Source organism: Natrix helvetica, assembly GCF_964273705.1.
Source record: "Natrix helvetica genome assembly, chromosome: 3".
NCBI lineage: Eukaryota > Metazoa > Chordata > Lepidosauria > Squamata > Natricidae > Natrix > Natrix helvetica.
The window spans coordinates 97,060,829-97,077,020 of NC_138549.1; the positions used below are offsets into that span (position 1 = coordinate 97,060,829).

At 34.8% G+C, this 16,192-nt stretch overlaps 2 protein-coding genes across 11 annotated transcripts in view; one reads left to right on the forward strand and one right to left on the reverse strand.

Annotated features, from left to right (window-relative positions):
• Nucleotides 1-9,000, forward strand: part of FUBP1 (far upstream element binding protein 1) — a 32,406-nt gene extending 23,406 nt beyond the window's left edge. For 2 of the 4 annotated variants that reach the window (XM_081947412.1, XM_081947414.1), the window contains 4 exons: nt 599-673; nt 4,052-4,111; nt 4,198-4,343; nt 4,712-9,000. In XM_081947412.1, coding sequence (XP_081803538.1) covers nt 599-673; nt 4,052-4,111; nt 4,198-4,343; nt 4,712-4,720 — 290 coding nt within the window. In that variant the 3' untranslated portion in view covers nt 4,721-9,000. The remainder of the gene's footprint in view (nt 1-598; nt 674-4,051; nt 4,112-4,197; nt 4,344-4,711) is intronic. The other 2 variants (XM_081947413.1, XM_081947415.1) reach the window with 1 other exon arrangement.
• Nucleotides 9,001-9,101: 101 nt separating this feature from the next.
• The window catches only part of NEXN (nexilin F-actin binding protein), a 35,162-nt gene continuing 28,071 nt past the window's right edge, over nt 9,102-16,192 (reverse strand). For all 7 annotated transcript variants that reach the window (XM_081947418.1, XM_081947422.1, XM_081947417.1 and 4 more), the window contains 4 exons: nt 15,688-15,909; nt 11,226-11,411; nt 10,315-10,675; nt 9,102-10,221 (listed from right to left, as the gene is read on the reverse strand). In XM_081947418.1, coding sequence (XP_081803544.1) covers nt 10,208-10,221; nt 10,315-10,675; nt 11,226-11,411; nt 15,688-15,909 — 783 coding nt within the window. In that variant the 3' untranslated portion in view covers nt 9,102-10,207. The remainder of the gene's footprint in view (nt 10,222-10,314; nt 10,676-11,225; nt 11,412-15,687; nt 15,910-16,192) is intronic.

Genomic DNA, 16,192 nt, shown 5'->3' on the forward strand with positions numbered 1-16,192 from the left:
CCAAAATCAGCTGTGCGCTGGAGCTGTCAAGGCAATGCCTTGTCTCCTCTAAGAAATGGCTCCACGTGCCACAGGTTCGCCATCACAGGTTTATATTATGTTTCCAGTCAAATTACTACATATGAATCTAACAAAAATAGTGTTCTTAACTTGAATTGTATATTCTTCCCAGTATTCTATTTGGTATAATGATGGTACAACGTGAACACATAGAACAGCAAATGTTGCCATTACAAGGACTTTGTGTGTGTGGACCCCTAAGGGGCATGGACTAGTCATGGAGACAGATTGATTTGTGCATAATGACTGGTTCCAATTAAATATAACTGAAACAGCTGAATCATTGAGGAGGTCTGATCTCCCCAGATAAAGAAATGTACATGTCTTGATGGTTAAAAGATGGGGCACCTGCAGCTACGTTCTGTGCATGATAGGTGCAAATAAGGCATTTCTGAACTGAGACTTGCAAAGTATTTGAAAACAAAAATGTTAACTTTTTATGTATGATTTTTACTCTTAATTGGAATAAAATGTAAGTGATTGGAACTGAATCTTTTTACTTTTTTATTTTACTCACACTATTTTTTTGTTCAATCAGGAGATCAACCAAATCCAGCACCAGCAGGGCAGGTAGATTATACCAAGGCTTGGGAAGAATACTATAAAAAAATGGGTATGTTTTATTTACTTTTGATTTTTAAATTTTATTTCTCAGAAACTTTGCTGATTCATACACAATTTTATTTTGAAAAAACAAAACTATTACTGTAGATAAGTTTTCTATTGTAAGTACCTTTTATATTTTTGCTCCTTTTGTGACTTGAGTGTGCAGAAAGCTTTTATGCTATCTTTGCATTTACAGAGGAAAATCTGCATTCTGCAATCTAATTTTTGTAGTTTGATTTCTGCAGCAAAAAAACAACTAGCAGTAGTCTTGGTAGCATTATCATTTATATCAGAAAAGTTAATAAGCTTTATTTGATAGACTTAATTTCCAAAACTGCCAAAGCAATTTTAACTGAAAACATCAGTACTTGAGACTAAAAGCCACTAAATGAATCCATTGCCTCATGTCTGAGAATGTTTCCAGCAGCTGACATGGGAACAAATAAGAAAAAAGTCAAAAATGACTTATCAAAATTTTAATTTTTACTATTCCATTATTGTCAAAAAAAAAACAAATACATTTATTATAGTCTTCGACTTGTCTTCGTAGTAAAAATAAGAAATGGTTTAACACAACAATTTGTTAGCATCCCTTAAAACGTAATTAATCTAAAATTTATCAGTATGGCTCTCATATTTGTAAATGATTGAGAGGATCAGTGCATGTCTTTGAGCATCGTAAAAAGGACACTGTATGAGAACAGGAGCAAGAGTTTGCTTCCTTGGATCCACAAGGGTAAAGTCTCTGCAAATAAGGAGTCCCATGAACTCAGTAGAATAAACCTGATAATAGGAGCACATCATAGCAGGCTCTAGAAGACACATATACTTGCTCAGGGTTAGATTGTATTGATACTTTGCCATAGTGAGATTCCATTGTGATCTGCTGTTTTCTGTTTCTCATATCAGCTGTTACAAGATTTTTGTGGCAAAATTAAATAATTCAGCAGTTAAAATGGATCCAATCCCATCCATTTAAAAAATATATCTGCCCTTTAAAGTGCTTCTAGCAAGAAAAAAAATGACCCCAAATCTTCTGATACTGTAAACCCTATTCTGGTGTTAGTGTTCTTGAAAGCATGTATTAACAAAATATATTCATAAAATGCTAGCCCTAGAATAATTCATCATTTGTATCAACAATATTTACCATTTTCTTTATATTTTCCATTAAACAATAAAATTGAATCTGAATCACAAATGCAGCTATTCTAGTTTCATGTTCTGTTGTGAAACTACATTTAATATGAAAGTAGATATGAAATATGTCTGTTCCTTTTTGTTAGCTAGGTGAATACATGCTATAGATCTAATTTTATTTTGTTGGAAACCATATATGTGTGTTTGTATTTGCATCCAGTGCCATCAATAAAAAGCCTAATTTGAAACAGGAGATTCAGTAATTGGTTCTAGTCTGGTGTTTGCCAGAATTAAATGTTAAAATTATGTCATCTTAATATTCACTATCAGAATATTAATTGCCAAACTGTTATCAATCTAATTTTCTTTTTAATAGATGCAAGAGATTTTAAGTGTAAATTACTTTCACAGCACAATTAGAAAATATAACCTGCACGCCTGATTTTGATATTCTGTACTAAATGCTGTATGCATTTCCATTTACCATATTGAGTTTTGCTACAATTTGGCACTGTTTTTTTTTTTTTGAAGCACTTAATTATATATATTTTTAAATTCCTTCTAACTTTGTAACACTGAATCTTAAATACTAATTATTTAAGGTTCAAATTAGCATGTTATAATTTTTATTTTTATAAATAAAAAATTATTTTTTTAGTTTTGACCTTTCTACAATGAGATTAGTATAGATTAGGCAATCTATTTTGACAACATGATACGATGTCATAGACAATTATCACAGAGGTGACATCCCCTCTAGTTACAATTAATTTGTCTATCCCAATAAAATGTTGCTTGTAACTAGTTTTGATAGATTCAGAATTGGAATTAATGGGATTAGAAAATATCCATTTTTCTTTTTGTGCCCTTCATTTTTCTAATTGCGACTGTCTTCACGATACTAATTGTCTGAGTTTTGAAGCATTGTATTCCACACATTTTCATCACATATAGAACAATTCACTTCAAGCTAAATTTAAGTAGGTAGGGTAGGAAAATTCACAATTGTCAGATATCATGCCTTTTTGATGTTAAGCATGCTGCCTAAATTGGTTTTAGATACCAATTTATATATAGTCCAAAGTACCAGAATGAATATCGTGTTTGCCCGAAAATAAGACAGGATCTTATTTATTTTTTTGAACACCCCCTCTCCCCCCCCCCCCGAAATAAGCACTTGGCCTTATTTTTAGGGAGGTCTTATTTTTGAAATGCAGGAGGTGGCGAGCATGGTCACCTCATGGCTGCTGCTGTGTTGCAATATTTTCAGGGAGGGCTTATTTTCGGGGGAGGGCTTATTTTAGTGCATGTGCTCAAAAGCCCAATTGGGCTTATCTGGGGAAGGCTTATTTTCAGGGAAACGGGGTAATAATGGAAAAACTGAAGCCATAGAACTAAATAATGTATTCATATTAAAGTATCTACATGACCTTTTGGACATTATCTCAACATGTTAATATCCTTCACAGAATTTATTCTGAAAATAAATGCATAGCAATTTGACATGAATAAAGAATTAAGATTAGTATTATTTTAAACATGTACTCTACTCTCTATTCACTTTCTTAAATACAAAATGACTGACCCATATGTACCTTAACAGTTTCTATTTATCCATTTTATTTTACTGTTTATATTAAAGATAGATGGAAAACATTTACAATTTTTAATTAAAAATAAGATTAATCAGTAATAAGTTGACTTAAAAGCAGCTTTATGGTTGCTGAACGATTTTTGCTATTTTGCATTCTTTTAATACATGCTAGTCCTCAAAAACAAAAGTCAACCTAAGTATTAAGCGTATTTTAATTTTAAATTTTTTTAAAAAATATTGGAAGATGTTTTCATATTTAGAAGGAAGAGAGCACATACTCTTGGGCACAAATTTCAGGACACGTTCACTTAGGACGTCCGTCCTCCATATATTATAAATCATATAATGAGAATAGGATGGGATACATTTCCAAGGATTTTCAAACTAGTGAAAGTAGGTTGGATTATGCAAGCTGGTTTGGATGAATACCTATGTTGAGCAAACAGATAGACTACTGTATAAAAATTGAAATCAAATTAATAAAATTTTACATCTATTAAAAACTCAACAAAAACTAAAATATTAGATTTTAATATTTTCTGATTTTCACTATACATCAAAAGAAAACAGCAAAGAACTCTTCCATTGTATTCTTGACTGTAATTTATACATGGGAGCTGTGTTTACATTAAAATGTGGGGGGTTTTGCAGGTCAACAAGGGCAGCCACAAGATTATTCAAAGGCTTGGGAGGAATATTACAAGAAGCAAGGTAATGTTCGTTAGAAATGAGATTATTTTGACCTTCTTTTTGCCCCTTTTATGGCACCGGAGTTGTGTAATCTATATTTGTTCTAGGCCAAGCTGTTCCAGCTCCAACCGGAGCCCCACCGGCAGGACAGCCAGATTACAGTGCAGCATGGGCTGAGTACTATCGACAGCAGGCAGCTTATTATGCCCAGACAAGTCCACAAGGAATGCCACAACATCCTCCAGCACCACAGGTAAAACAGTCTTGAATTATTTAGCTAATACTTTAGTGAGATACTTTTCAAATTTTGTGGGGTGGAATTTTGTTTGTTTTTGCATGTCTCCCACATAGCTATCTTTCTGAAGTATGCATTTTTCCTGATAAAACATAACTGCAAATGAATTAATGCTCTTTTAACTGGAGATCTGTGTTTGTCTTTGCATACATTCAGTGTTTGTGATCTAAAAATTTCTCCTCAGGGTTTTTGAAAGCCATGCAGGAAGCCACCACCATTGCATTAACCAAATTTTCTTTCTTAAAGGCTTCAGTCCTGAGTTAGCGCAATTTTTAAAAAAAATTTCTTTAACATTTTGTGTATTTCTTATGTATTTCTTCGCACAGGGCCAATAATAAGAAGTGGACAATACAGTATTTGCTTCATTATGTGGGGGAAAAAAACCTTTGTTAAATGTATGGATGCAGACGCCTTGATGAAGATCATAATTTTGTTTGGTTAAAAATAGTGTTTTTTTGAAATGTACAAAATATCTATCACAACTGATAGGAGGTAATATTTCTGTGTAGAAATGGAAATTGGTTTGTTTTTAGTACATTAGTGTAGATGTACACATTCCAGCAAATGTATTTGCAACTATTATGTGGTCAATGCTTTGTGATATAAATGTACTTTTTCAATGTATACTTGATCACTTTTAAATGCTTGTTTTGTGCTTTGCAATAAATAATATGAAACCTCCTGTGTTGGTAAGTTGGATATGTGGGTACTCAAGAGAATTCAACAATATTTTTTTTTTAATAATTCTGTACATGTACACAAGTAAGACTTTTCCCCTCTCTTTTAAGTTCAGGCTTGATGTTGGTATTTCCCCAGAATAGGTTTATATAGGGATCTCTTTTGTGATTGTATGTTACTATTTAGCATTCTGATATCTTCCTCTCTTTCTACTTGTATAAAAATTGCATGTATGTGAAGGTATTTCTTGACATACTTCTGCATTAACAGTTGAAATTTCTTTTTTATTCATGACCACTGTCCCAGACCCGTATAGCTGCTATAGTTAACATTTGTTTTATGTATGATTTAATTCTTTAGTATATTTTCCAGACACATTATTAAAGTCAGTTATCTAGAAAAACAAAATGTGCTAAGCGGTTGGTTTGAAGCACTTTGCTATAGAATTCAGTGTAGTAAGGATGATTATGCTTTTTAGTTATAAAACTGCATTTGTTGTAGAAACATGCTGTTTGAGTCTTGGAATGCTTAATGAAAAAAAGGTTTTTTCAGATAAGGTTTGTTTTTAAATGTTGAAAGACTAGTTTTTTAAGTTATGTTTGAAAAGTCTCTATCATACGTTTTACTTTTAATAATTCTAATTGAAAATTGGTGTTCTGTTAAAATCCACTGTTTGCTTTTTTGCATATATTAGATTACATGCAATACAGTTTGTCTTGCCATTGTCTGTTGAAGTGCAGGTTTGATCCAGCCAGTATAGAACTAGCTCTGTAGGGGTGAGGAGGACTGTGCTGTGTATCATCCTTGATTGTTCCTTCAAGGAGCATTGCACTGTAAGTACATCAGAGTGACAAAATGATGAACTGCAACAGTATCTTTTTGTCAGTGTTCCACATAATGCAAATGCCATACCTGTGTGAATATTATGTTGGAATAAAATACAGTGCTGATATTTTAGAAAATTACAATTGGTTGTTTAATCAGCTACCTAGATATGCATAAATATGTGTGTGTATGGGTAAGTATTTTGAGATATTTAGCTTTAGCTAAAGAATTCATCAATGAACTAACATTGTTCATTAGGGTTTCAGAAATGAGATATATTCAGATATCAACTTATAAATTGTTAACATTTAAAAATGCTTGTCAGGAGGAAGTTGTTTTTGTCTTCAGTTGTCTGCATATAATTAGTGATGCAGCTATATGCTATTTTTCTAAATCTTTATTAGCCTTATCTTTAGAAAATCATTTTGTTGTTTTGGAGTATTCACTTAGAGTGGCTGCAAGAGAAGAACTGAATGTGGTCTAAAATGAAGTAGTATTATTGCAAAAATAATTAGAAATGCATTTGTTCTACTGTAGAATCAGGAGGGATTTTTTTTATCCCAGTTTAGTTTAGGATTTACATTTTGAAAAGACTACTAGAAGTTAATAAATATATAGAGAAGTAGGTTATGAAGTCTCTTAAATATTTTGCATGTTAAATCTGTAGCTTATTGGAAAATGGTGTAGTTATTAACTAAACAGAACAAACATTCACCTGATTCTTTATCATTCACCAAATGGAGGCTGTTGATTTTGATTCATTTAAAGTATAAAATCTTTATTAATTGCAAACAGTGCAATTATTTATACTTCACAGTGCCTTCCCAGATCTTCCACCTTAGGTTCTGCTGCAAAAAGCACAGGTAAGCACAACCTAAGGAAGTGTATAAATACATATTTCAGTATATCAATGTTGTCCCTGTGAGAATTTTTTTGTGCTTGTGTATTCAAAAGCAATCTGCCAATATCTTTTCCCAAATGTATTCTGCTATTCATGGTTTCATTCCAATGAGAATTCTGAAACAATTATTTACATTTCTGGGTAAATGTGTATCTTTATTTTTTTTTAAAGATAAGTGGATTGCTGCAATAATTTTTGAGTAAGTCACTTTTACTATTTTCCCTCAATAGTTGTTACAAATGAATAAAAAATATTTTTTCAAGATACAGGAAATATTGGTCAGAACTTCAACAGCCTTCACAAATGCTTCTATAATGTGGATGTTATACCCAAATACTACGTATTCGAATATACTGTTATGTTTCTCTCAATCTTAAGATGATACACCATAAACCATAAATTAATGTAGCTTGATTATTTCATGCAGAAGGAAAAGTGAGATTTTACTTTTGCAAAATAGTTCTAAAAAATATTGTGCCAGTGATATGTTAACAAGTTTGGCAGATCTTTTCTTTTTATAGCAATTTCCTTCCTACTTTGCTATTTCAGCTGAATTGCTGTATATTTTTGCTAGTTTTAAAATGTTTTGTATATGACTTACCTAGGTAGCTTAATTTTCAGTTTAAATAGACAATTTTAAGGCAGTACCATCAGTTTTTGTTTGTCACTTAATAAAATGTTTTGATTTTATCGAAAGTCCTGCTTTTCTGTGCATGAAAGGAAAATATTCAAAAACCCTGCCTTCATTTTCACACACAGTGCTGAAGATGCTGCAAGCACCAAATCATAGCTCATAAAATCAGGTCCTGAGATAGTTACTTCCAATAAAGAGGATTCCTTTGAGTGTATGGCCCTGGTGAGCCGATGAGCATGGACCATAGAAGGGCTCCATGTAGAAGGTAAAATTGGCAAAAACAATACCGATTTTAAATGTATCCCATACTTAATGGTGTAGGGTATAATTTGCCTGTTTTTATCGCTTCTCATTCTTTAAAGTGCTATTTGCTTGACCATAAATGTTCCATAACTTGTTATGTGATAATTATAACAATTATTTATCAGTTTACACTTTGCTAAATAGTCAAGCACGGGATATGTCTTGCGTTTACAACTAAATCAGTAGTTGTACTTGAATTCCCTCAAGCCACTTTATTTTATTTTAGGGGGGGTTATACTTTGATATGTCAGAGTAATTTTTATATGAAAACTAGCTACATGCTGAAGAGCTTCATCTTAGTTGAATTTTGTTTCACCATTATAAAAGAAAACTTTTTTTTCCTATTCATTTCCTATTCATAACAAACCGCATACATTGAAATTTAAGTCAAAATCAGGAGGTGTAAGGGGGGAAAAGTTGTTGACGTAGGTGGTGAAGATCTGTGTTAATATTTTTTGTTTCGGTGGACCCTATAGGCATCATCTTGTACTATAGCTTTTATTTTTGGTTTGTCCGATTTCTTTCAGAAAGATAAGGTTGAAGTGTTCTACTCTCAATATGGAACCTTTGAGCCGAATCTATAGATAGTTTTTCCTTGTGCAGTTTGTGTGTTATAGCAGGAATATATTTCTAAATTCTAATTGAATCCCAGGATTAAATGAAAGTAATGAATGTTTTAAAACAGAGGAACATCTTAATTTCAGCTAATGTCTTTATCTGTTGGTATGTGTTCTGTATAGGATATTTGCTAGTTAAAAAGCAATCTTTATCTAGCGTTTTGTAAATTACACCTCAGTGATCTTGATAGGTAGGCTGTATCATTCACTAATCCTTTCTTCTAAAAATATTGTCAATTGAGATACATTTCATAGGTTTGAGGGTAGAATTTTACATTTTTCTTTGTGTATTAGGGTTTTTATAAAGTAAAACATTGGGTCCTACAGAATATGTACAATAGATCCATTTTTCTATTTGTAGTACCCTATCAAACTCTTACATTTATGCAACTTTATCTTAATATGCATGAAAGGCATTTTCGTCCTGAGAATAGTGTTCTCTGCAGAAACTACCCGTGTTAAAAAAGAAGACTGTCTTTTAAAGGCTACTGTGATGGGAAGTATCTTAGGCAGATGCAGCTTGGACGTGAGGTAAATCCAATGCTTTCCAGTATGTTGTGTTGAGCTTGCCTCTTGACAATGTATGTACTCATGAAAATACATTAATTGTACTGTTTTGTATGAATTCTCAATAAATGTAAACTAATGGATGAAAAATTGTCCTTTGCATTATTTAATTTTTGAATGGATTTAAAAAACATTTGTACATCCAGAAAACTATGAGTACTACAGCCTTGATAAAGAAGAAAACATTCAACTTCAGGAACAGAATACATTTATTATTCTTCCATTGAATACAGAATAAGTAATTTGGTACATACTTCAGAAAAAAAAAATCTCCTGCATAAAAATTTATTCTGACTTGCTCTGGCAACTAAAATACAAGCCCAAACCAACTGGAAGATTTGCAAATGTATGTGAAGTTCCAGTGCATATTTTAATTATGTGATGGAATTTAGTTAACTGCTTTTCATTTAGCACCCCCCCCCCCAAAATACTATTATTCATCTGTTCCAGATGTATAATTGTATTAATAATGTTATTCCAAACTATGTTATTTAATTTGGAAATAATAGTGAGATGATTCATTAAGTTCTATAAAAATGAGATGCACATTGAAAAGCCACCCACTATTACGCTAACAAATTGAATATGATGCAGATTTGCCCAGCATCTTGTCTGGAATACTGAGCTGAAATCTACCATCTAATACCATATAAAAAGCAAATACTTGATTTTAAAGAACTTAATTTACAGCTGAATGCATAATTTAATAGTATACATTTGGTTTCAAGCTATTAATAGTCTTGGTATTTTGTTTTATTTTGTTCATACAATTTAAAAGAAAAATGTTAAGCAAAGTGTAACTTAAACACTATGTTTTTAGCTAGTAGTGTAACAAAGGACATACTTTTTTGCCCCCAAAGTTGCCCTGATCGAAACATTTGTGTAGAATGAATTGGTCTTGGCTAAAAGATTAAAAATTACAAACGTGCCATGTTTTGGCATCAAATTAAAGTTGCAAACAATACAATTGAGATTTTTCTGGTCATTCTCATTTAGTGCACTCAAGAGTGCTTTGTTTGACCACATATTTTATGTTGGCATACTGTTGGCAAACAGTTTCATGCAATTTGATTTGCCTTATGGAACATCACATGGACCAGTACAATAGCATAAATAAGTAGCCATCATTTGTAGATTGCACTGCTATATGTCAAATGACCCAAACTTTTATTGCCCGAATTTCAGTCTGAAAAGTATTCTACTTGAGGAATGATAGACAACTTCTTGGCCCCACCACAGGAGAAAAAGATAGATGCAGTGAATGAAGGGAAGGAAGGCTCCAGAAATGGTAGGATATTTAATAGTCATCAGCTAAGGAAGAGAAGAGAAGAAAGAGGAGTTAAGAAAGAATCAACAGAGAACAAGAACTGAAGACTTGATAACCTGTGAAATGCTATCTCTTACTTTCAATAGTGAGAATACAAGTGCTAGCGGCTGTTCCTCTACTGTTTACCGCTTTACACATATATTCTCCTTCATCTTCCGGGAAGGTCTCTGGTAAGTAAAGGCAGTATGTTTCTCCTCTTTCAATGTATTGGTAATCCTCACAGTCTTGCAACATTTCCCCTTCAAACCACCATGTAACTTCTGGCTTGGGTTCACCAGTTATTTTAACAGTAAACCGTACTGGTTCACTGTCCACAACAGATACATTTTTAAGAGGCTTTTTGAACCATGGAGCACCAGAACGGGCTTGCTGTTCTTCATCTTCATACACTGAGCCATTAACAATACTCCCTTCCTCGTCCTCCTCTTCCTCTTTTTTCTGCATTTAAACAGACATTGTGAATATTTTAACACAAGTGAAGAAATGGAAACTAATGTTGATAATCGGATTTCAAAAGGCTTGAGTTACCAGAGTTAATTAAACCTTTTTTAGCTGTTTCCCTAAATTAAAAAGGATCAGCAGACTAAAGTGCTGGAAATCAATGTTAGTATTTGCAGCAAGATGATAGATATGAATAATATCTATCTAACACTGACACAGGCAGTCATCTTCCAGATTGAGAATAAAATATGCCAGGGAGAAACCTAAGCACCTCTAAGCTTTTTAAGAATAAAGAAAGAATTAAAACAACAGATTAGATTATAGCAGAATAGCAGTTTCATTAGGCTGCTTTTTTCTTTTAAACAAGGCAAGGGAGAATGTTTTATCAGTGAATGCCCTAATGTGGCCACTACAGAAAGATATGTCAAAAGCAGAATACATATGTAATAAAATATTTGTCCATAAAAACATATCCATTGCAGATAAGAATTCCTATTAGCTTACAATAAAAACTTGTATATTATGGACATCCAATAGATACTAATACCTTTTGTAATGCTGCATCTATTTCTTTTTGTTCAAATTGCATACGTAGCAGCTTTTGTTCTTCAATTCTCCTCTGTTCTTCCTCTTCTCTTGCTTTTGCCATTTGTTCAAATCGAGCTTTCATGTTCACTTTGTGTGTGAATGGAGCTTCACATGTTGCAGCAGGCTTCACATCAACTTCTTCTTCCTGGAAAACAAAGTAAACTTATTAAGAAGAAACTACCTTCAATCTTCAAACCCAACAACAATCAGAAATTGTGTATCAAGAATATACAAATTACTTAATCTGCCAAAACTTCTGAACAAAAAAGCATTAGAAATACACGGATTATGATAACTTCTGGATACTAGATTTCTAGTTCTAGATGGAAACTAGATAGAAATAGAAAAGCTATACATTTGCTTTGATTAATGTGTGAATAGCACATTCTATATGCTGTTTTGGGAACTGTAACAATGTATGTTTTCTAAATGAAATAAAGTTAGTTACAAAGAAAACTTAGCTGGGAATGGAGCTAAGGAATTGTAAATGAGAGTTGAGCTTAAGTATTTTAAAAAGATTGAACACAAATGTTTTATATTTAGCGTGTTTATAGATAAGATATTTAGAGTGAGTATTTTACTTGAAATACCTATAAAAGTAGTACTCACTTTACCAATGGTAATTGGTACCAGAAACTAATGCTAAGTGACAATCATAAGGTGTAATGTCATGTAACAATCCTAGTTGCTGCTGTTGGAAAATCCTGTGCAGTTACAGCATCTCTCAATCATATAATAACTATTTGTAATCCCCTTTCCCATTCATTTTCATTCCAAGTCCACCTTATTCAGCAATATAACTGATTAAATGAGTGGATGTTATGTGAAGACTATGTACACCGCTTCAATTGGCAAATACACGGCTAATGATTTTTTAAAATAACCAAATAGTCCAAATAAGCCTAAAAGGTTGCCCTTTGTTATACTACCGTGTTTTCCCAAAAATAAGACAGGGTCTTATTTTCCTTTGACACCCAAAATATGGATTGGGCCTTATCAGAGGGGGGCTTATTGTTTTGGGATTGTCGGGCAGCTGCTCTCTTGCAGGCAGGCTCCTGAAGAGCCGGGCACAGCCTCGGGCGAATGGCTGTGTTGCGCTGTTGCAGTAGTGCAACACAGCAGCCATGAGGTGACCACACTCATGAGCAGCCACCTGGCAAATCCCCTTTCCAGCCGGGCACAGCGCCATTCACTGACCTAAGGGTATCCTAAGGGCGCTAAGCCGCATTAGCGCCTGTTCCCCACCCCCGGCTCCCGCAGCTTGGCGCCTTGGGAATACCCCTAGATCAATGAATGGTGCTCTGCACGGCTGCAGAAGGGATTGTGTGAGTGCCTGTTCCACTCCCCACTCACGTGCCTCCCAGCCTCACCATGCCCTGGCCCCAGCTCTCCCTGCAGGGCCAGGGCGCCACTGCCATCATCCCAGCATGGCTTCTGCGGCTTCCAAACCCCGGAGGTCACCTGCCAAGTCTTCCAGCAGTGGCTGCTCTGGGAATATGCTCTATGGTTGTGGGAGTCTTTCATGCAGAGCGCCATTCATTGACCTAGGGGTACCCCGAAGGCGCCAAGCCGTGGGAGCCAGGGGGCAGGGAACAAGCACTCGCACGGTTTGGCACCTTCGGGATACCCCTAGGTCAGTGAATGGCGCTGTGCCCAGCTGGAAAGGGTTTCCCAGGCGGCTGCTCGTGAGCATGGTCACCTCATGGCTGCTATGTTGTGCTGCTGCGACAGCGCAATACAGCTGTTCGCCCCTGAGGCTGTGCCTAGCTCTTCGGGAGCCCACTTGCAAGAGAACAGCCACCCAGCAACCTCCTTCAGCTGGGAATAGTGGTACTAGCAGTATCCTGAAGGCGCCAAGCAACACGAGCACCTTTGCACACACACCCCTCCGGTTCCCACGGCTTGGTGCCTTCGGGATACTGCTAGGTTGGTGAGTGGCGCTCTGCCTGGCTGGAGGGGGGGTGGTCCAAGGTGCTTATTTTGGGGGGAGGACATGTCATATTTTCGGGGAAACGTGGTACATTGGGTATTGTTCCAAATCTTTAATCCCTAACTTATAAATTCTATGTTAATGTTCCATTTCAAACAAAAGTAGAACTGAAAAAGAACACCTGAAGCTTTATTATGCTTCTGTTAAAGTACTCGTTCAAGAGTACTGTCTACTCTTTTTGAGAGAACAGAATACTGTTCACAATAATTGCCGTACCTCAATAAAAACCTAGTTGCTTATTTTCAAGACAAAAGAAATAAAGTTATGATAATTGGTTTAAGCAAATAAAGGTTTAGGAAGAGTCAGTGGATTAGATTAAACTCAGTCCCTCAAACAAGTACAGAGCAGAAAGGTGGAAACAATACATGCTTTGGGTGTACATACTATGCAAAATCTCATACAAAATAAATGTCCACATAGACATTAATACGGGTTTATAGCTGAAAAGGTAATTCTTGCAAGAATTCAAAGAACAAAAAACGAGAAGTTTTCAGGAATTTGGATTGAACAGTACCATCTTGAAAGAATGAATTGCAGATTTGTACACAATACAACCTTTCTCTTAAGCCTACACAATTCATATTTTGGGAATAACTAATTTGCAGAGTTCAAATACATATTTATTAGTCATCTTAAACATGAAAAGGTTCTAAATTCATCGAATCCACTGAATGACTCTGGCTCAATCATTTTTTTCTCATACCAATATATTTCACAGGGATGTTTTGGAATATAAATGAATAGGAAAATAGAATATATATATTGCCTTGAACTCCCAGAGAAAATCAGTGAGGCATGTAAATTGTTTAAAATAAAAATGGAAAAAGCAAATTAGTCACTAAAACTTAAAAGCCAGGTTTTTTTAAAGAGCTTAAGCTACTAGGCCTTTAAATGCAGAACTCCTAATTGTACCTGGAAACTGACTGCACTTTCGTGCACATGAAATAAAAACAGGTTTATGTTCACTTATGTTCCCAGTTACTATGCCAGCCAGAGATGGTAGTCACTTACTTTCCCTACTGGTTCGCAAATGTGAGCGTGCGCCCCCGGGTGTGCTCAGCCTTCTATGCATGTACTTTGATTGCACATGTGGCTTGCGTACATGCACATGGCTTGAAAATGTGCCTAAATAGGATGGCATAGAGCCAGGCAGGTGGGTGCCCCTAACCGTGATTTCCACTACCGGTTTGGGGGAACCGGTCCGAACCGGCTGAATTCCACCTCTGATGCCAGCTGAGCTCCATTAACTGTGGGCTTGGAAGAATGTCAAGCATAGCCTGACTTAGAATATGTTAGGTAATTTAAACCAGATTATGCACTATCCTGAAACCTTCACGTTTCAAACGTTCCTAGATATCAAGCGTACTTTTAAGATGTTAGAGGGTAGTTTCTACAAAGGGACTGTAATTCGATCTAGCAAACATTATGTTCACCTTTTACCAAGAATTTTATTCCTCACAATTAATTTCATTTTGAAAATTTCTACAATAAATGTACAGTGGTTGGTATCTTGCTACTCAATTGCTTTGAAACGTATCAGATTTTGTACCCAATGCATTTTGATGCAAAAAGTTTGTCCCGATATTGTTTGGTAATCAGTGCGCAAGCTAGAACTTCCAGGTGTCAGTTGCCTTGGGACTCATTACATTATTCTTTATGGGGAAAAATGGTTTGGTAGTCATTGTTTTTGGTATTCATTGTGCCTCCCGGAACCAATTAATGATTGTTGTTATTTGTTAGACTATTTGTTAAATGTGTATCCTTTCTATCCATATGGTACCTGGGTTTAATTTGGTTTTTGCCCACAAGCATTTATTATGTTACTATTTGTAGATTTGAATTCGTATTTTCTATATTTAGGTAACATTATCAGTTACAACATAGAGAATACAATTGGTATTGCACCTGTCACTTAACTAGCAAGATGTGAGTATTTAATAAATAAAACAGGATTAATTTGAGAGCCAGATTGGTCTAGTGATTAAGACTCCAAGCTAGAAACAGGAGACTAAGTTCTAGTCCTGCCATAGGCATAAAAACCAGCTATGTGATTTTGGGTCACACTTCCTCAGCCAAACCCAGTTCACAGGGTTGTGGGGAAAATTTGAGAGGGAGGAGCATTAGTCACTGACTTGAGTTATTTATAAAAACAATAAAGGAGGGATATAAATAAAGAAACCAAATGTATAAGATTATCAGAGATTGTTATGCAGATCCAGAATCCTGTTTCCTTGATAACATTTTGCTCTCATTTTCTTTTGAATGCTCACTTGTTACAGCCACATCTGTTTTCTCTTAAGCTGACACATGATAATGACCAAACTATAAAATGTATTAAAATTATATTGGGAAGCCTCCAGTATCCAGACAGTCACAACTGTTTAAATGATGGCCACAAATTATTTCTCTATATACTTAAAAAATAGCATACCTCCTGAAATTTCTCTGCTTCTCTTTCTTTTATTTCTTGATCCATAGCTCTCCTCCTTGCTCTCTCTTCTTCAATTTTTTTTTGTGTTTCTTCCTCAGATAATTGTCCAATTTTTTCAAATTTTTTCTTTAGGTTCTTTGGTTGAATTGAACCACTTCTTTTTAACTTTATCAGTTCCTCATATTCCCTGCTTAGCTCAAAGGTTTCACATTCTTCCTCCTCCTATTAGAATAAAATGTTTGAAATTATCAGTTAAAGAATACCTGAACAAAATCCAATTACAAATGACAAACATATAGAGCTAAACCACATTTACACACCATTCAAAAGAAACAATAAAAAAGCTAAGAAAGAAATAACACCAGAAAACATCTCCAGAGGCCTATATCCAGATAAGCAGGGATTAACAAAAAATAGACAAGCAGTAAACACTTACCTTAATCAAGGAACAAGGAGAAAACCACACCCCTATTCACACTGGCAAGGCACTACAGAGAGCAAACCC